The sequence below is a fragment of the Trichosporon asahii genome (assembly GCF_000293215.1).
Source record: "Trichosporon asahii var. asahii CBS 2479 unplaced genomic scaffold scaffold00051, whole genome shotgun sequence".
Taxonomy (NCBI): Eukaryota; Fungi; Basidiomycota; class Tremellomycetes; order Trichosporonales; family Trichosporonaceae; genus Trichosporon; species Trichosporon asahii.
The window spans coordinates 1,080,832-1,099,530 of record NW_014040873.1 but is presented as its reverse complement, the minus strand read 5'-3'; the positions used below and the strand labels follow the sequence as shown (position 1 = coordinate 1,099,530).

Below are 18,699 nucleotides of genomic sequence, written 5' to 3'. Positions count from 1 at the left end.
TTATACTGATAAGGGTCTTCGCGTGTCCATGCGAAAGTCGTGCGGTTTTGGTGGTCCGAGCTAAGTCGTCTCCTCTGCGGTGAATGCATGGACCCCCTTAGAGCCAGAACTCGGACCTGCCCCAGAGCCGCCCGGGCGGCCCCTGTACTCAATCTCCTCTGGGTACACGGCCACCAGCCTGATTCCACTCTTCTCGACACAACGGGGGAAGGACAACCTCACCTGCTTCCTCGTCAGGCAATGTGCCAGGGTCCTCATCGTGGTGTGCCGCACGTTGCCGCTGCCCTGCCGAAGAGGGCGATGTCTTGCGATTGACTGCGAGCCCGGTGCTGCGGGATGAAGCAGCTGGAATGTACGGCGAGACAGGGGTGAAGTCCGGAATGTCGCTGTCCAGGTCATCGGGGGCATTCTCGACGCGCCGGCGACGGATGGCCCACACCGCTAGGCCAACGAGAAGAAGGACGCCGAGCAAAGCCCCAACCACTATGCCCGCAATGGCACCACCTGATAGGCCCTTGCCTTCAATCCCGGCTCCGTCGGCGACGCCGTCCGAAACCGATGTCGACGGTGCCGGTACTGCGCTGGTCGAGGAAGGGGCCGTAGCCTTCCGCTTCGCGGGGTCGGGCACACTGAACAGCCAATGAGCGCTAACACCGGGATCACTACTCACGTCTGCCATACTTGCAGTTTGCTGAATTCGCAGGGATTGGCGGACACCCGCACCTCTGGCACGACACCTGGCGGCGAGACAACATAGAGACCGCGAGCATCCACTGGCCACCTTGGGCCGGAGACGATGGCAAGCTTGTACTGAACGGTCGGGTCGAGCTGCTGGTCGAGCAGAGTCACGTTCTCAATGTCGGACACGTATACGCCCGGGGCCAGGCCGCGGTGGAGCTGCGGCTGCGCGCCATCGTGCTCTCGTCTCGTCCCGTTCTGCCAGTAGATGGGGATGTCGCTCGGGTTGCCGGTGTCGACGTGGGTGTAGTTGTCCTGGCTCGGTCCGTGCAGGCCCCATCCCGCCAGAAGGGGCGGGTCGAACACGAAGCGGCACTCGGAGCCGTCGCCTGGTGGGAAAGAGCGCTCGCCGATGATGGATAGGAAGGAGATGTTCGCGGGTAGCTCGATGATCTTGCCGGTCGAGTTGTTGAGCTCCACCAGGCCGCTCGCCGACCCGCCGCCGGCCGTTAGACCAGCCGACAGCCATGTAGCGTTGTCCCTTGTCACCGACATGAAGGGACTGACTTCGGAAGCGTTCGCCAAGATCTCGGTCATGTTCAGCAAGTGATCACTGTATTTACATCAGCCCACTTATGGGACCACCACACCTCCCTCGTCGCTCTACCTCATGGTACCGCATTACTCACTCTCGTACCGGAAGATCATACAGGAAGGTAAGTTTCTCGACTCTCGTCCTCACCGCGGTCGGGAAAATCACAGTGCCGACCCACTGGTTGTGCGCGAGCTTTGTCGGGTCACTCCTCGCAGTCCACGTCGCATCCGCTGGCGAGTACGTCACGTCAACAGCGGCCGTCTCAACAGGCGTCCATGGAGTCTTCAGCTCAACCCGCAGTGGTCCTGGCTCGGGGTCCATGTACTCAACGTCGGCAGAGACGAGGAGCTCGATGCCGGTCCCGTTGAACTGAAACTGAAGCTGCGAGGACACATTCCCAGCCGAGGGGAGGAAATCGATCTTCCAGTCGGATACCTGGGGATCGGGACGGTTTGCGACCCACTGTGCTTGCGACCTGTTGAAGTGAAAGCCGGGATAGAGTCCGTACACAGAGCGGTTGAAGTTTGACAGGGAGGGGGGGTCCTCAACCCGCCCCAGCGTTCCCGGCCGCGCAAGCTCGAACTCCATTCCCATCAGGCTGCTGTTTGTTAGAGGATGTTTGGACGACAAAGTCGCGAAACTGCACGGGCTTTTACCAGCAACGAACCTTGGGTAAGATGATGATCTCAGAGGGCCCCCTGCGGGGACTATGAAGGATCAGTAAGGGTGAAGGCGATCCGTGCTTGAGAGGACGTGGTGTCAGCAGGTTCTCTTGCTGGTCACCCTTATGCCACTCTGGCGTCGTTCTTAGTCCTGAGTTTGTGTATTGACGCAGGTATTCAGAGCCATTGGACTCCGAGACGGACACGAAGCTCTACTTCCCTGTCGTGGGCTTCGAGACCCCATGCCTGCAATGCTCGCCCTCGTTTGTCATGGCTAGAACAAAGTATTGCAGGGTGATGCTCGGGGAAACGAAGGCGGCGGATGCTGTGGATCAGCTGAGCATCGAGGAGGGAAGGTTCGTATAGAGCCCCGTCACTTGCTCAGCGCTGTGTAATGACTCGAATAATCAATCCTCCCAGAAGAACGGAAGTGAAAGCACCGGAGAGAGAGTGGTGGCGGTCGCGAACTTGGACGATGGGTCATCGGCCAGTCAGCGCATCATACCGAGGTGCTTGAAGAAGCTAGCGACAAAGCGGGGCACGCGATTATCATGTCTGGGTGGTTTCAGTGACGTGGCCGCCTTGTCAGCTCAGGAGTGCGCGACATTCCCCGCCCATGCGTAGGGGATAAGGTTCAACGGAAGCACATGTGCTCTCTGGCGCGCTCTAGGACAGATCGGCCAGGCACCGAGTCGACTTACCAAGGATCAGTAGCTGATCATGAGCATTGGAGGTCATCGTCGACACAGATCAGAAGAAGCCATTGAGGGGAGGAAGGTGACAGACCAGTAGATGACTGACGTATACCTGGCGTTAGTGGATAGAGGCCTGCAATGAACATGGAGCTGCAAGTGAGCGGTCTTCGGGTCTGAGACAAGTGCGTTGGTGACCATTCAAAAAAGGGTAAAGGTCAGAAAGGAAAGAGAAGAAGGAAGACGGTACTTGGCGTGACTGATGGCCTGGTGAATTGTGAACAGGGCCACAGCGGAGGATGCGGAGGAGTTACGGTGGAACAGTGAAGCCCATGCTGCGCCCCGCCCCGCAACCATGGTCGCCGCTCGGAATCACAGTCAGTCAGCTCTCAAAGCGCAGTGACGAGAGACCAGTCGGACTCTTGGACTGCGATCTCGACCTCGGACCTCCTTTTGCGTTGCTGCGCCGGAATGCGCGGTGTCCGCCTTCATCAGGTCGAACATGTGTCGAGTTTCAACGCAGATCTGCACAGTGGACCGATCTGGCCGCTGGTGTATACCATGGTATACCCTGCACGCCCTGCCAAAGTCGCCATACGGAGTGACTGCAACTCATCAAGGCGTCGGTATGTGGTGATCGACTCCATTGAGGACTGATCATGTTCGACGCAAGAGAAGGGAGAATTGATGGATGGTTGTGACGGAGGTCTGCAGAGGGTTAACACGCTTGGTGGAGGTCGGGCGGAGGGTGGAGGGAGCTGATGCTGACCTGAAGTGTCCATCTGCAGGGTCAGAGATCCAGGCCAGGCTGTGCGGCTGTGACTCTGCGCAGGCTGGCTCATCTCGGAGGTCACTCGCATGCCTCCCCCCTTTCCAAAGATCACCATCCACCCTTCCATCCCTCCGCATCCATCGCCATTCCCACCAACTAAGGTCTCGCCCGCTGCCTTTGGCCCGACCAACACTCTCTATCGCGCAACCATCCGTCGAGCACTGTTGGGTGGTGGTCGTCACTCGCCCCGCATTTCCCTTGGCTGTTCGTTCAGGCTCTGGGTTCGAGCCCCACAAGGACACCCACACGTGGCGGTCATAAACGCCCCCGTCTAGTGTTCCCTCCGCCCTCGGTTCCTCGGTCCTACTGGCTCTCTCCCCCCTCTCCCCTCTGGCTCTGGCCCTTGGCCCTGCCCCTTCCCAGAGATCCCACACGTCTCCATCATCCCAACCTCACCCTCACTACCTCCGTCACTACCAGGTCGCACACACCCCTCTCATCGTCGCGAGCGCGCGTCACAACCTTTTTCGCACTCTCAACCACACCACCATCAAGGTGCATGCCTTTCCCTTAGGCATCACCTTCAACGAGGCCCCGCGCCCACCTTTGTTTCCCCCCACGCCTCTCTTGTTCAAAACAAGGGGGCGTCCCAAAAGTCAACCACCCCCCAGACTAGACCAGTCGACTTTCGGTCACTTGGCTGTGTCTGTCACCACGCGCCCCGTTCGGTCTACCAGTCCACCGGGCACCCTTTCTCGCGCCTCGCTCCCGGCCACTCCCCTCTTTCACTGTCTCTACTCTTGGCCGCCTGGTCGGTAGGAGATGTCTCGCCCCTCGTCGCTGCATCCTCGCGACACTGACGACGACTTCTCCCTACCACTCTTCCAGTCTCACCCGCCCCCGACTCTCGCCTATCACCCCCCGGCTCCACCCTCCCAACCGCCCCTGTCTCCCCATCTCCCTCCTCCATCGACACAACACTCACACCACCACGGCCACCATCAACGACAGCAGCAGCATCGCGCGCATCGTGCCTCCCTCTCGGTTCAGACTCAGAATCCGCAGACGCCCGGCGGTTACTCGCCTTCGTCATACGCCGGCAACGGCCAGGCCAACAACCGCCAGACGATGCACTTCCCCGCATCGTTTGCAAGCCCTTACGAAGACATGCCTCAACAACACCACCACGGATCGAGCGCACTTGGCAACCTGGCGCGCTCCGCGAGCCTAGGTACTGGACGAAGGAAGGACCCGTTCAAGTACGCTGCCGACGACGTGGAGAGTGGTATGGCCGGCGACACCTGGGGCTCAGGCGCTGGGTACGGACAAGGCGACAGTAACCTCGCACCGACCTATCGCGATACCGACGTCGTCATGTCCCCTGGACGCCCAGGTTACACCGGCCCATCGTCCAACATGCCGCCTCCGCCGGTACCGATGTCCCAGGCGCGTGTGAACGTATCGAGCCCTTCGAAGCCTGCACCGAGTCATTCGCAATCTCAGACGTCCGCGCCCAGCAACCCTTACGTTCCTCGCGAAAGCGATGCCTGGCAGTCTTACCGCCGGAACTCGCACCATTCGAGCAGTGATGGATTATCGCTCTCGACTTCCCCCATGCCGAATTCACCGGCGACCGCCTCCGCTCAGCAACCGCCGCAGTCGGGAGGTGGTCCATACGATCCTTCACCATCTGCTTCCGATCACGCCTTCCTCACTCCCCACGGCTCCCACAAGCCTTTGCCTCCAGGATCACCACGCCAAGGGAACGCCCAATCTTCGTCTTCCCCAAGCCACGGATACAGGTCCAGTTCAGCCCATCGCTCAAGCTTCGCCGCGAGCCAACCCGTAACCCCCAGCGATAGGTACCACCCCACGTTCGCAGCCTACGGATCGTCATCCCGCCCTCCGTCATCTTCTAAGCAAGGATTCCGGACGGTGCGCAACGCCGACGACCTCAAGCCCAAGGTGTCCGCTCATCCCCAAGGCCGTCGCGCAGACCCCAACGTGCCGGGAGCTTATCTCAGTGTAAGTGCTAGGGGAAGGACGTCATGGCGATGCTAACCGAACAGCCTCTGAAGTGCCTTACGTCCCAACTTCCTCAAACGTACACGCTGTGCAACCCTTCGTTCCGGTACGAGACGACGGACAACCCTCGCCGCGTTCTCACGAAACCGAGCAAGCCCGTCTACAATGACGGCGCCGACAACGAGGACTGGGACTACATTCTCTACGTGAATGACGTCCTCGGAGGTGACCACGGCGGCGACCGGTACCTCATCCTCGATGTGCTCGGTCAGGGTACATTTGGACAGGTGGTCAAGTGCCAGAACATGCGTACGCATGACATCTGCGCCGTCAAGGTCGTCAAGAACAAGCCGGCGTATCTGAACCAGAGCAAAATGGAGGTCGCAATTCTGCAGCTGCTGAACCGCGACCACGATCCGCGTGACGAGCACCACATTCTGCGCCTTCAGGACTCATTCACGCACAAGAACCATCTGTGTCTTGTCTTCGAGTGCCTCTCGTCCAACCTGTACGAGCTCATCAAGCAGAACCAATTCAAGGGTCTGAGTCTCCAACTCGTCCGCGTCTTCACCCAGCAGCTCCTGGACTGTCTTGCGGTGCTGAAAGACGCACGCTTGATCCACTGCGATCTGAAACCAGAGAACATTCTGCTGAAATCGCTACAGTCGCCCTCGATTAAGGTCATTGACTTCGGTTCCGCCTGTCACGAGCTCCAGACCGTGTACACGTACATCCAGTCGCGGTTCTACCGTTCGCCGGAGGTCTTGCTTGGTCTGCCGTACTCGACCTCCATCGACATGTGGTCGCTGGGCTGCATCGTTGTTGAGCTCTTCTTAGGTCTCCCGATCTTCCCCGGCACGAGCGAATACAATCAGGTTTCGCGCATCGTCGACATGATGGGGTGAGTTTTGTACGTCTTACCCCTAACTAACTCTCAGATTGCCGCCGCAGCACCTTCTCGAGGTCGGCAAGCAGACCAACGAGTTCTTCAACTGTGTTGGCGTCGACGCCCACGGACACAAGCAGTACAAGCTGAAGCCGATGGACCAGTACGCCAGCGAACACCGCACGAAGGAACAGCCGAGCAAGCAGTACTTCAAGCAAACGAAGTTGCCGGACATCATCAACGAGTACCCACTGCCGAAGAAGAACACGAAGCAGGCGGATATCGACCGCGAGATGCAGCAGCGAAAGGCGTTCATCAACTTTGTCGAGGGCCTTCTGAACCTGGACCCGATCAAGCGATGGTCTCCGCAGCAGGCTGCCAAGCACCCGTTCATCACGGGCGAGAAGTACACGGGGCCTTTCGAGCCCCCACTTGCCCCGTCAAAGCGCCGAACAAACACGACAGCCAGCACGACCCCGACGGCGTCGTCCTCATCCGGAACTGGAACGCAAAGCGGTTCGTCCGCGACGACTCCGTCGAAGCAAAAGTACGGCGGTCTCGTGCAGAGCCCGACGTCTGGACGAGGACAGCGTGTCTATTCGGATGCCGCCGCGTACAACCACCAGCTCGCGCAGCATCAGTACCAGACTGCGCAGGCTGCTGCTGCGCAAAACGCTGTCCGCCCCGGTCCGTTCTCCCCCGGCTACGAGCCGCAGTCGTCGTATAACAAGCCACGCGTCTCGAGCCACCAGTTACCGATTCCGTCGTCGTGGCAGCAGCCCCCACAGCAGCAACAACAGCTGCCGCCACCTGCGCACCAGCAGCCCCTCGCGCCGCCGCAACAGGCGGGACACTACCGCCTGCCCAGTGGGCAAGTGCCGTCGTCTTCGCACGGCCACGGCTCAATGCGACAGAATGTCCCTGTCATCAATGCACCGACAAACCCGCCACCGAACTCGTACTACCCGGCGTCGCGCAACAGGGCGAACACGATCAATCAGATGGACACGATCCCGCCTGCGCTCGCGCGACTGACCAACCTTGGCGCACCGGATCCGTCGGGCAACCGCACATCGCTCACTCCGGTGCTGCACCGCGAGGACATGGTCGAGGCATGGGAGCGGCGCCAACAAGGTGGCCACAAGCCGTCGTCGCTGCACAACGCGCACTACGCGCAGCTTGAATACCTGCAGGAGCAGGCCGAACTCGTCAACATGGGCCAGTCCTACGTCATGCCGGGGCAGTATGGGCACCAGGCGCAACCGCACCACGGGCACCACCGCGGCAGCCAATCCTTCAGCGGTGTGCAGGGGTACCAGATGCCGATTGTCGACTACCGCCGCAACGAGTACGAGCCGTCGTCTAAGAACCGCAACTACCTGCCGGCGTACCCTCCCCCGGTCGCGACGCACGAGATCGACCCCGGCATGATCATGCCGCCGTACAACTCGCCGGGCGGCTACCAGGCCTACTCGCCCGGACACGGAGCTAGGGCCTCCTTCTCTGGTCCGTACCGCCCACCCGCAGGACACGCGCAGGGGTACCAGCAACCCCAGCAGCCCGTAACTCCGACGAGGTCGCAGCGATACCCCGCCCAGGGGTATCAGTGAGTGGCGCGGTAGCGAGCGAAGCGAGCGTAGGATCAAGTCGAGCGTTCCTTCCAGAATTTCTATTTCACGAGCAGTCGACGGATTTGAGTAAAAGTAGCAAGCAGAGGTAGTAATAGAATTACCACATCACTCTCATCACCCTCCCCCTCCCCCTCCCCCTCCCATACATCCCGCCCACATCACGTTAGTAGTTTCCAAAACACGCGCCGCTTACACGCGCACCGCCCTCCCTCTCCATGATACTCGCTGAGCGAGCCCCCCTCCCAAGTCCGTATTACCGCCACCAATCTTTTCACGCTTCACGTTTCAGTAGATCCAAGACCCGAAGAGAGTTAGTGCAAGGAGGCAAGGAAGGCAAGGAAGGCCAACGGAGGAGAAATGATATGTACGCATTTATTGCATTTTGCTGCCTATTTTGTGTCTTGTTGGTCTGTGTTCGTTGGGGGGCTCTATGATACCGGCCAGCGGTTGTGCTTGGGAGTGTTGGGCGGGGGTGTGGGGGTGTCTGGGGTGGTGTATGTCGGAGTCGGAGTGGGAGTGGGTGTGGGGTGTGGTGGTGATAGGAATATATGCTATGCCAATGTGTTTCTTATGCTAGTGTCCGTTGTCGCTAGTCGTGTGGGCGTGCAGCCCGTGGATCCCGGGTTCGGGGCGAGTCATGACTATCGGCGTGTCTGGCGTGTCTCGGCATGAGGGGCTATCGCTTCCTCAGCGCCTCACTGCTTCTAGCAGCATTATGCCTGAGGACGTTGGCATGCAGACTGCCACTCTTCGTCCTCTGCCTCGTCCCCGCCAACCCAGTCTCCCTCGAGGTTCCATTCGGCTGGATGGCGCCCAGCGGCGCGCGCGCAGGCGGCAGCGGGAGCTCGGCCGCAATCTGCTCATTCCGGTCCACGAGCGCGAGCATGCTCGCCGTCTCGGCCTGCTTCTTCAAGAACGGGGAGGGCGCATCGGGGTCCGCCGCGTCCCACCGCGCAGGCGTCTGGTCCGGCCGCCACGTGAAGGGCGTCTTGGCCGGCGTGGACAGCTTCTCGGAACTACCGCTGCGGCGCGTCATGAGGCTCGCGAGGCGCTCTGAGCGCTCGACACTTGTGCCGAAGCGGCCGGCGTCGCTGCGCTCGTTACGCTCCGCCCGCTCCACTCGCGCCTCGAGGAGACGCTCGGCGCTGTTCTTGCGCTCGACGTTGCGCTCGACCGCAGCACGCTGGAACTCGGCGCGCAAGTCGCCCCGTAATTCGGTGCGCGTGGGGAGGAAACTGCCCCGCTGCGCGTCGCCGCCGAGCGAACTTTGGCGGCGGCGGAAGCGCGAGGCCGGGGTCGGTAATTGTCCCGGAGCGGGGGAGGCGAACGACGCCGTGCGCATCGAGACGTCGCCTTGCTCGAACACGCGCTCGAGCTCGCCCGGCGACCCGATGCTCGTGCGTCCCGCTACGTGCCGGTTCGGGCTCGCTTGCGGCTTCTTCGGCGTCGCCATGCCTGCCGTGCCGGGTACGGGGGGCGCTTCGAGCTTCGAGCTCGCCGAGGAGAGGTTCGTCATGCTCTTCGAGACGTTCTTCCGGCCCAGCGCGCCCGCCGACCGCTGGTTGCGCAAAGGCAGCGGCGAGGTGCACGGGAGCGGGATCTTGGACGGCGTGTCCTCGTACTGGTACCGTCTCCTGGGCGGCGGGTCGCGCTCGGCCCCCGCGTCCTCGTCCACACTGTCGAGCGATCCGACGGAGCCCTCACGGTCTCTACCCGAGTCGCCCGTTCCGGCAGACCCGGCTGATCGGGAGAGCGCAGCGAGGCGAGCGATCTCGGCGTCCTTCGCCTCCTTCTCGAGACGGAGCGCCTCCCACTGTTCCCGGAGCGAGGCGTTTGCGAGCGCCATTAACTTGTGGTTCTCGCGCAGAATGTCCTCGCGCTCCGTCAGCGCCGCCTCGCGCGCGAGCATGTCCGCTTCCCGCTCGGTCAGGGCCGCCTCGCGCTCGGCGAGGGCACGCTCCCTTCGCTCCAGAGCGGCGTTACGCTCTGCCAGCCGCGTCTCGTACGCGATGAACTCCTCCTTGCGCTGCGAGAGGATCGACGCCTGGTTCTGCACTTGGAACAGCTTGCGGTGCAGCTTCATCTCGTCCATCTCGAGCAGGTCCTTGGTGCTCGGGCGCCGGACGGGGTTCAGGCTCAGCATCGCGCGGATCACGCTCTTCAGCGTCGGGCTAATGTGGCCCGGAAGAGGCGGGAGTCGGCCACTCTTCACCATGCTGATGAGCTCCTCTTGCGTCGTTGCGGTCGAGAAGGGAGAGGTCAGCGCGCACATCTCGAACACGAGACAGCCCAGAGACCACATGTCGCTCTTCGTGTCGTAGCGGTTCTCGGCCAGGATTTCCGGCGGCATGTACAGCGGCGTGCCGACGTAAGTTGACGTGAACGCGCATCCGCCCATGTCCTTTGAGAGACCAAAGTCACCCAGCTTTACGATGTCGCCGGACAGGAAGACGTTCTCGGGCTTCAGGTCGCGGTGAAGTACCTGCGTTCGCTCAGACGAGCTTCTAACTCGCCCAGCTGCTCGCTGTTCCGGCCAGTGGCAGTGGTGCAGCGCAAGGGTGATCTGCAGGAAGATGTTCCAGATCTTGTCCTCGTGAATCGGTGTATTCGTCCGCTGCGCTTTTCGGATCAGGCTGCCGAGGTCTCCAGACGTGCAGTACTGAGGTCAGCTTGACTACGGCATTCAACAGCCTGGATAACTCACCTCCATCACGATGTAAATGCGCTCGTTCTTAGGGTCCTTGATCTTCTGGATCAGCTGCACAATGTTTCGGTGCTTCAATGATTCGAGAATCGCACTGCCATCAGCCTCGCCCACCCCTCTCCACATACACTTCAGCTAACACCTGTTTCCGGTCTCGCTCCGTCATCTTCGCATAGTCGAGCTGCTTCAGGGCAAATTCCTGTGTATCAGCTTCCTCGTCGGCGCGAACCAGCTCACCTTGCCGTCCTCTATCCGCTGGATCTTGGAAATGACGCCAAAAGACCCCTTGCCAATGTTCGAGACGAGGCGGTACTTGTCCATTTCGCTGGCATCGGCGTAACCAGACGCCGAGGAGAAGGCGCTCGCCGTCCGCCGACCGGTGCTGGACATGGCGATGTGGGGTAAAAAGGAGGAGAGGAAGGGAGGAGTGAAAGGGAGAAGGCTGTGTTTGGCGGGTTGGGGTTGTCGCGACTAAGGTTGCGCGACGTCAGGTGGAGTGGAGTATGGAGTATGTATGCAGCGGCCAGTCTGCAGTGGGTGCCGGGTGTGTATCAGGATGCAATATGTGGGCGCGGCGGGAATGTTTGGATGGTTTGGCTTTGCGTTTAGCCACGACGGACACGGTCAAACGGAGGTCTGAGAGTGCGGGCCGGAAGCTGAAGCTGAGGGTGAGGTCCGAAACAAACAAAGGCTGACCGGGCAGTCTGTTGTTGCTGGGTTGTCGCGGGGTGTCGGTCGGTCGTCGATGATGATGGTCGGAGTAGTCGATGCAGAGCAATCAGACAAGCATGACTGGGGAGAAGGATGTGGAAATGAGATGGAAGGGGTAAAAGTAATGTATGTTTTGTGTTGTGCACGTTGGGCGAGGGGAGGATGGTGGGAACGCACACTAAGAGAGGTTGTTGATGGACATTGGTTCCTGAATGTGCAGCGGTCAACACGACGTCGACCCCCCCTCGGCTCCCTCACCGCTCACCGTGTCGTAACCACGCCCACTGCGGGACCTGCACACTGCGCGACCGTATCAAAAAAATCATACGCGTCCTTGCACACCCTGCGTGCACCTCATGCCACGTCATTGTTTCCAGAACATTACGACCCAACCCTAATCTTACATTACTAAATGGGCCTATGCGTGCCTGTCCTCCCAGGCTAATCCCTGCCCTAATCCCTTGGCCGCGTCGCAAGTCTTCAGTTCGATCTCAGGGTCTCACCACTTCAAGTGACCTCAGCGTCAACAATTTTGAATACCATTCACCAACTTCTCGCCTTCTCCAACAACACCACCAACAAAAGCCATGTCTGATACCGACTCGGCCAGCAACAGCCGTGCGTCGTCCCCGGCAAACGGCGCAGACGAGCCCAAGAAGACCTTCGCCGACCTTGGCGTCAGCAAGGAGCTCTGCGAGTCCTGCGAGTCGCTCGGCTTCAAGCACCCGACGGACATTCAGGTCGCCGCCATCCCTCCTGCGCTCACCGGCCGCGACATCATCGGTATCGCCCAGACGGGTAGTGGTAAGACGGCTGCGTTCTCGCTTCCTATCCTGCAGACGCTATGGGAGAACCCCCAGCCGTTCTACTCGCTCATCCTCGCTCCGACTCGGTAAGCTTGGCGGTGTGTATCACGGAGCTGACATCAGTGAACTGGCGGACCAGATCGCGAAGCAAGTGCAGGCTCTTGGAGCGCCGATCGGCGTCAGGACGGCCGTTATCGTCGGTGGCATGGACATGATGTCGCAGTCCATTGCCCTTAGCAAGCGCCCGCACATCATTGTTGCTACTCCGGGTCGTCTCATGGACCACCTCGAGAACACCAAGGGCTTCTCCCTCAAGGCGCTCAAGTACCTCGTGCTCGACGAGGCTGACCGTCTTCTCGACCTCGATTTCGGTCCCATCATTGACAAGCTTCTCAAGGTTATCCCGAAGGAGCGCAACACCTTCCTCTTCTCCGCGACCCTGTCCACCAAGGTCGAGAAGCTCAAGCGCGCGAGTTTGAACAAGCCGATCCAGGTCAAGGTCGACTCCAAGTATGTCGAGCTACGCTTGAGGTGATTGTAAGCTGACACACAGGTACTCGACTGTCTCGACTCTGATGCAGTACTACGTCTTCTTCCCCGAGGTGCAGAAGGACGCATACCTCTTCTACCTCGTGAACGAGCTGAGTTCAAGCTCGATGATCATCTTCACGTCGACCGTCGACCGCGCTCAGCGCCTTAGCATTATGCTGAACCGTCTTGGCTACCCCGCCATTCCGCTTCACGGACAGATGAGCCAGTCTGCTCGTCTCGGAAGTCTGAACAAGTTCAAGAGCGGAGGACGCAAGATTTTGGTTGCGACTGATGTTGCGTCGCGTGGTCTCGACATTCCTTCCGTCGACCTCGTCATTGTGAGTACAGCTAGAGCTCTGCTAAGATCATAGCTGACGAGAGAACTTTGACATTCCCTCCAACTCGAAGGACTACGTGCACCGTGTCGGTCGTACTGCGCGTGCTGGACGATCCGGAAAGTCGATCACGCTTGTGACGCAGTACGACGTTGTCATGCTGAAGGGTATCGAGGCGGCGATCGGACGCCAGCTCCCCGCGTTCGACTGCGACAAGGAGGCCGTTGCGATCCTGTCTGACCGCGTGAACGAGGCGGCGCGCGCTGCCAGGATAGAGATGCGCGAGACGGGCACGGGCGGGGCTGGCGGCAAGCGCGGGCGCGACAAGGGCAGGAGAGGAAAGGACGACGACCGGGACCGCGACGACGACGTTGTGCAGGGCGGCATGCCGAAGAAGAAGTTCAAGAAGAGGAAGTAGAGGTACTCGCATCGCATTGGAAGATTCGGGCATCAGGCAATTGGGCCTTAATTCATAGACATCTCTGTACCAGTAATGCATCACTTTCTGTAGACGACGTTGCCCGCCCGTGAACGAATAAATGTACCGGGTTTCGCGAGCGAGCCGCTCTGAAACCTGAAGCTTAAATTGCCGCGACTCAGGGCAGCGCGCGCTATCAGTAACCTGGCTCACCTGCTATCCCGCATCACACACGTCGCCGTCACTCGCTCGATCTGACCATCCTTCCTCCATCGCCAGAACTGCTCTTCCCTTTCGTCAAGCAGCCGCCGCCATGGCAGCTAACCCGTCGCATCTGCTAATCTCCCGCAATCCCCGCTCCCCCGCTCATCCCCAGTTAGCCTCAACGCTGACCACCTCGCCGTACCTCTTCCCTTTCCCAACGGACGACTCGACCCTTCCCCATGTGTCCGGCGGCGAGCGAAATGCCCCGCGGCACACCCGTTCGCAGTCGACCCCCGCGTTCGATCTTGATCTTGAGGATGACACGGAGCCACTCGAGATCCACCCAACGTTTCGCAGGGACGCTGAGTTCCCCGGCCGCGTTCTCGTGATCGTCGGCGGGTACGAGTTCTGGTGTCATAAGGAGGTTCTCTGGTTTGCAAGCCCGTTTTTCAACGCTCTTCTCAAGGGACCGTGAGTTGCTATCTTTAGCCTCTTGCCGTGTGTGCGTGTGTGGTGTGCTGAACGACCAGGTGGACGGAAACGGGTGGCAAAGGACACCAAGCACACGGGCACGGGCGCAGCGATTCCCACCATTCACATCGCTCCCACCACTCCCACACCCGCTCACACTCCCACTCGCTCATTCCCAGCAGCTCGTCACATGTGCCGAGCTCAACACCACCGGATCCCGAGCCGGCTGCTGAGCAGGACCACGATGTCGCCGCCCCGGACACGGATACGCTTTCTCTTCCCGGGAAGGACGACGAGCAGAAGGGCAGCGTCTACCTCGACGCGCAAGACGGACCGAGCGTGGCCGAGATCCTGGCCGAGCTGCGCAACCTACCCGAGCCACCAACAGCCAGCGAGGGCGGCGCCAGCGCTGCGAACCGGCTAAGCATGTTCGGGGCGAACCCAGCGCCGCCGCACCCTGCGACACAACAGCCTTTTCAGTTGCCCGAAGCAGATGAGAGGAAGAAGGCCGCCTCGCCGTTGTCGTCGCTCTCGTCTAGTGGCGTGCTCAAGCCGAAACCGAAGCGCGCAAGCACGCAGAGCGGTTCGATCAGCACTCCGGTGCGGCCGTGTAGTGCACCGGCTGGGGAGCGGCATCGGGATGCGGACTGCGTCGTCGAATTGAAGGAGGAGTCGCCCGAGGCGTTTCAGGTGCGTTTCGTCACAGTTTTGGAGCGTGCGTGGAACAAACTGACCCGCAGGACTTCTTGTACTGGGCCTACCCGCATCTGGACTGCAAGGCAACATGGACGAATGTCGAGGGGGTGAGCTATCCTTCGCGACGTGAAGCTGACCACCAGCTCCTGGCACTATCGCTAAAACTGATTGTGCCGAGCTTGACCAAGCTGTGCGAGCAGTTTCTCATGACACACGCCTCTGGACGGCCCGTCATGGCCATAGCGCTCGCCGAGCAGCATGGCAATGCAGAGCTGTATAGGGAGGCGAGCCGGTTCCTCCTCGACCAGCCGACGTGGGACCCGGAGGAGTTCGAGAGCCTCAGCGAGACGACGCAGTTGAAGCTGAGCAAGCGGTGTGTCTCTAGCTGCCTCTTGGCCTTTCTTATAGCTGACCGCAGACGGACGTGGTTCCTGGAACGTCTGCTGAAACTCGGCACGATCGACGTGAAGAAGGAGTACACCTGCGTGAGCTTCCTGGGCCAGCATTTTCTAGCTGACAAACAGAGGCCGGATTGCCCCGATCCGAGCAAGTGCCAAATGCAGCTCGACGAGAAGTGGAGACAAGCATACTTGGCGGTGTCGCGGTATGGTCCGCCGCAGGCGAGCGTCGCCTTCCGCTGTCTACGACAGCTGGAGACCTTTCCCACCAACCCCAGCCTGGTCATGCCGCACCCGCTGTGTCAGACGAGTGCGAAGAGCTGGGTCAGCACGCGTGAGTACTCGTGACGACCGCTGGAGCTAGTGGAGATAGCAGCTGGGAAGACACAGCTATGCTTACGGGATAGAGCTGACAGCAGTCTTCGACCGCATGTTCCAGCCCAAGGTAGCGTTCGGGCTCGTCACGCCGGGCACTGAGAAGGTGAGCTGTTGGTTGCGCTTTTCAGCTGACGACAGTACTGGCTTCACATCACTCTCAACTAACATCACCGTAAGCTGTGCCACTCACAGTGTTCAGCTGACAAACTCTGATTCCGACTCGGAAAGTTGGACGGGCTGCGATCGAGCGAGCCTTAGACTATGACAACGACGCTTCTGTACTGTATATCTCCATGCATCCTGTACTCTACTCTACTTCCACCATTACTCTATCTCTACTGCCTGACGACAAAGGCATCCGTGCTCCCCCGCTTGAGCGCGAGCATGCTCGCCTCCCTCATCCTCTCAAGATAGCGCTCAAGCGAGCCCGCCGCGACAAATTCATCATACACCCGCCAGTCCTCAGCCGCAACGAGCGAGGCCATCTCAAGCGCATCCTGGAGGAAACGCGGCGTGCGGTCAGAGTACTGCACGAGCATCTGGTGCAGCCTGAGGACGAGGTAGGGGATGAAGATCTGGCGGATGCGCGCGAGCTCCTTCCGTCGCTGGGAGGCGTAGAGCGAGCGGTCGCGAGAGGGGAATTGGAGCCAGGAGCTCGTGAGGAGCGCCCGGGTCTGGGCCGCGACGTCGTCAATAAGGGCCTGAATGTTAGCTGACAACCATCTACGCCGCAGCTGTGCCGTTACCCTTGCACTGCAGGGGGAGGCGGATTCTTACACTCACATTAAGCTTCTTGGCCCAGTTATGCTGCTCAACCCGGCCGGCCGTCTCCTTCGGCGCGCGGCCCGCGACCTCGTCCACGGCGTCGTGCGCGCTGAAGAGCTGGAACAGCTGGACATAGTCGTGGTGTTCGTCCGACTGCGTCTCGTCGTCGGCGCGCACCGCCTCAAGCTGGCTGGGGAGGGAGCGGAGCAGGGCGTGGGCGGCATTCGCCTGCCCCAGCGCGAGGAAGTAGCGCATAACGTCGTTGGAGCGGACGAGGGCCTCGGGCAGCGTCTCGAGGACCATGGTGAGCCACTCGATGGCGCGGATGAGGTGCACGTCCCGCTCGGAGAGCGACGAGAGCCAGTTGATCTCTGGCTCTCCTGGGACAAGTGCGGGGATGGACGAGAACGCCTCGTCGAGAATCATGCGCACTGTCTCCTTGGCAATCACGGCCGTGTCGAGGTGATGCGCCTGCGCGCGCAGGAGCGCCTGCTTCTTCTGCTCGAAGGGCGCGTCGGGATCCATCGCGCGCAGGAATCGCGCGTAGCTCTGCTCTCCGTTGCCCTCGCGCAGGCAGGCTGCGTACGCCGCCACGAGCGCGTCGTTGCCCCCACGCTCCAGGATGTGCAGGTAGGCTTTGATGATGTCGTTAGCCGCGTCCTCGGGCACGTCCTGCCCGAGAGAGCGTAGGACTAGCACGAGGTGCGTGAAGAAGCGCACGAGGGGACCGATCAGGTCGGGCGCCACGCTGTCTGCCAGTGTTGGGAGGCGGTCCGCGAACGTGTTCAGCAGCACGGGTGCGCGGCCCAGGATCACCATCTTCTGCGCGACGTAATAGGGGTTCTGCGACGCTGCGGCGACGGAGCCGCTCTGCACCGACGCAAGAGAGGCGAATACCTCCTCCAGCCCTCCGCGGCCGACATCTGTCGCACCCTCGTCGTCGTTGCCGATCAGGGCGTCCTCTTGCTCCCAGAATCCGCCGAGAGAGTGCCACTTCCGGTCGATCCGCGCCTCAAGTCGGTACTGGATGTGCGCCCAGAGGTAGTCCTCCCACGACTCGCACGCTGGCAGAAGCGTCGGCAGATCCGCAATCAGCGCAGCGTACAGTGCTCGCTCGGCCTGCGAGAGCGTGTGCTGCTTGTCAGTTTGGAACACACGTAGTCAAACTCACGTTCTTCGCGATTGCTCGACAGCTCTTCTTCCATAACGCCCGTGACCGGTTGCCGGTCAGTGCCGTCGCCTCAGGGCTCTCCTTCGCTGCTTGTCAGTTACCTTGCAGACATTCCAACTCACTGAGACCGCCCATGTTCCACCTTCGTCCGCCCATGAGCGACGCCGCGCGCCACGGCTCACCGCCCTCGTCACACACTGTCACTGCCTGGTCGAGCTCGCCGTGTCGGACCAGATCCCAGAGCGTCTCGAGTAGCGGGGTCTGATACGTCTCGTCCTCGCCCGCGAGCGCCTGGCCGTGCGGGTCGCGCAGCGTGAAGTCGGGGTCGAGGCTCGGCGTGTCCTTTCCGTCCAGCCGCGCCTTCTTAACCTTCCTCAGCGTCGAGGGGAGGTATCCGTGTCGCGCCTCAATTGGCGGCGGGGACGAAAACAAAGGTCGGCTCTGCAGGTGGTCCAGCAGCGTCGCCCAGAGCGACAGCTCAGAGTCCTCGTTCACGATCGTCTGCGCCGCCGCTTCCGGTGGTGTGTACGGGTTCTGCGCGATCTGCTCCTCGGATGACGGCGGGACGAACTCCGGGTCCGCACGGTGCAACCGGTTTCTTTTCGTCAGCTTGATCTACCCAGAATCATAGCATACTCACTCGTACACCGCTCGAATCAGCGCCCATGTTCGGTGCTCCAGCATGAGCGATTCGAACACCTCCGGAGGCATCTCTCCGCTGTCCCGCTGAGCGCGCAGCCTGCTGTTAGCTCCAATATTCATCATCTAGCACTTACGTCTCCTCCAGACTGCCCATGAGAGCCGAAATCATGCCGCTCTCCTCATCCAGGACAACGTCGTAGCGAATCGGCGAGTCGAGCTGAGCGGATGACGGACCAGCCTCGGCGTACTTCGAGTGGTAGTTGGCCAGCACCTTGGCGAAGGTCGCATCCGGCGACGCGCTCTGCGTCACCATAGTTCCGGACATGTTGGGCTGTGTCGTCGTGCCCGATAAGGTGCCGGAGCGCAATGACAGAGTCGAATCCGATTGTTTCCAGAGGTCATCAGGTGCCTCTGTTGTGGGATACAAACCTCGATGATGCACTGTGATACCCAACAGCGAATGACGTGTGCCTCGGCAGGGTGCACGCGATAAGCTCGTGGTGATGCCTCCGTTGATTGCGTCAGCTG

At 60.7% G+C, this 18,699-nt stretch overlaps 6 protein-coding genes across 6 annotated transcripts; 3 read left to right on the top strand and 3 right to left on the bottom strand.

The window, feature by feature from the left end:
- Window positions 1–148: 148 nt before the first annotated feature.
- Window positions 149–1,867, bottom strand: A1Q1_02815 (uncharacterized protein; the record flags this gene model as incomplete). The annotated part of the gene is made up of 3 exons (XM_014324044.1): window positions 149–629; window positions 671–1,291; window positions 1,368–1,867. The coding sequence occupies 3 exons, from the start codon at window positions 1,865–1,867 to the stop codon at window positions 149–151; spliced, it is 1,602 nt and encodes a 533-aa protein (XP_014179519.1).
- A 2,354-nt stretch (window positions 1,868–4,221) lies between these two features.
- A1Q1_02814 (dual-specificity kinase) lies at window positions 4,222–7,920 on the top strand (the record flags this gene model as incomplete). The annotated part of the gene is made up of 3 exons (XM_014324043.1): window positions 4,222–5,424; window positions 5,478–6,325; window positions 6,363–7,920. 3 exons carry the CDS (start codon window positions 4,222–4,224, stop codon window positions 7,918–7,920), a joined length of 3,609 nt encoding a protein of 1,202 aa, XP_014179518.1.
- A 697-nt stretch (window positions 7,921–8,617) lies between these two features.
- On the bottom strand, window positions 8,618–11,035 carry A1Q1_02813 (uncharacterized protein; the record flags this gene model as incomplete). Its single annotated transcript, XM_014324042.1, has 3 exons — window positions 8,618–10,600; window positions 10,646–10,699; window positions 10,883–11,035. 3 exons carry the CDS (start codon window positions 11,033–11,035, stop codon window positions 8,618–8,620), a joined length of 2,190 nt encoding a protein of 729 aa, XP_014179517.1.
- A 908-nt stretch (window positions 11,036–11,943) lies between these two features.
- Window positions 11,944–13,446, top strand: A1Q1_02812 (ATP-dependent RNA helicase; the record flags this gene model as incomplete). Its single annotated transcript, XM_014324041.1, has 5 exons — window positions 11,944–12,160; window positions 12,217–12,248; window positions 12,302–12,672; window positions 12,716–13,031; window positions 13,075–13,446. The coding sequence occupies 5 exons, from the start codon at window positions 11,944–11,946 to the stop codon at window positions 13,444–13,446; spliced, it is 1,308 nt and encodes a 435-aa protein (XP_014179516.1).
- Window positions 13,447–13,759: 313 nt separating this feature from the next.
- A1Q1_02811 (uncharacterized protein) lies at window positions 13,760–15,851 on the top strand (the record flags this gene model as incomplete). Its single annotated transcript, XM_014324040.1, has 8 exons — window positions 13,760–14,121; window positions 14,181–14,811; window positions 14,862–14,924; window positions 15,018–15,190; window positions 15,236–15,302; window positions 15,344–15,549; window positions 15,606–15,765; window positions 15,822–15,851. The coding sequence occupies 8 exons, from the start codon at window positions 13,760–13,762 to the stop codon at window positions 15,849–15,851; spliced, it is 1,692 nt and encodes a 563-aa protein (XP_014179515.1).
- A 77-nt stretch (window positions 15,852–15,928) lies between these two features.
- A1Q1_02810 (uncharacterized protein) lies at window positions 15,929–18,496 on the bottom strand (the record flags this gene model as incomplete). The annotated part of the gene is made up of 6 exons (XM_014324039.1): window positions 15,929–16,294; window positions 16,377–17,477; window positions 17,530–17,615; window positions 17,712–18,127; window positions 18,170–18,247; window positions 18,306–18,496. 6 exons carry the CDS (start codon window positions 18,494–18,496, stop codon window positions 15,929–15,931), a joined length of 2,238 nt encoding a protein of 745 aa, XP_014179514.1.
- Between the last annotated feature and the right edge of the window lie 203 nt (window positions 18,497–18,699).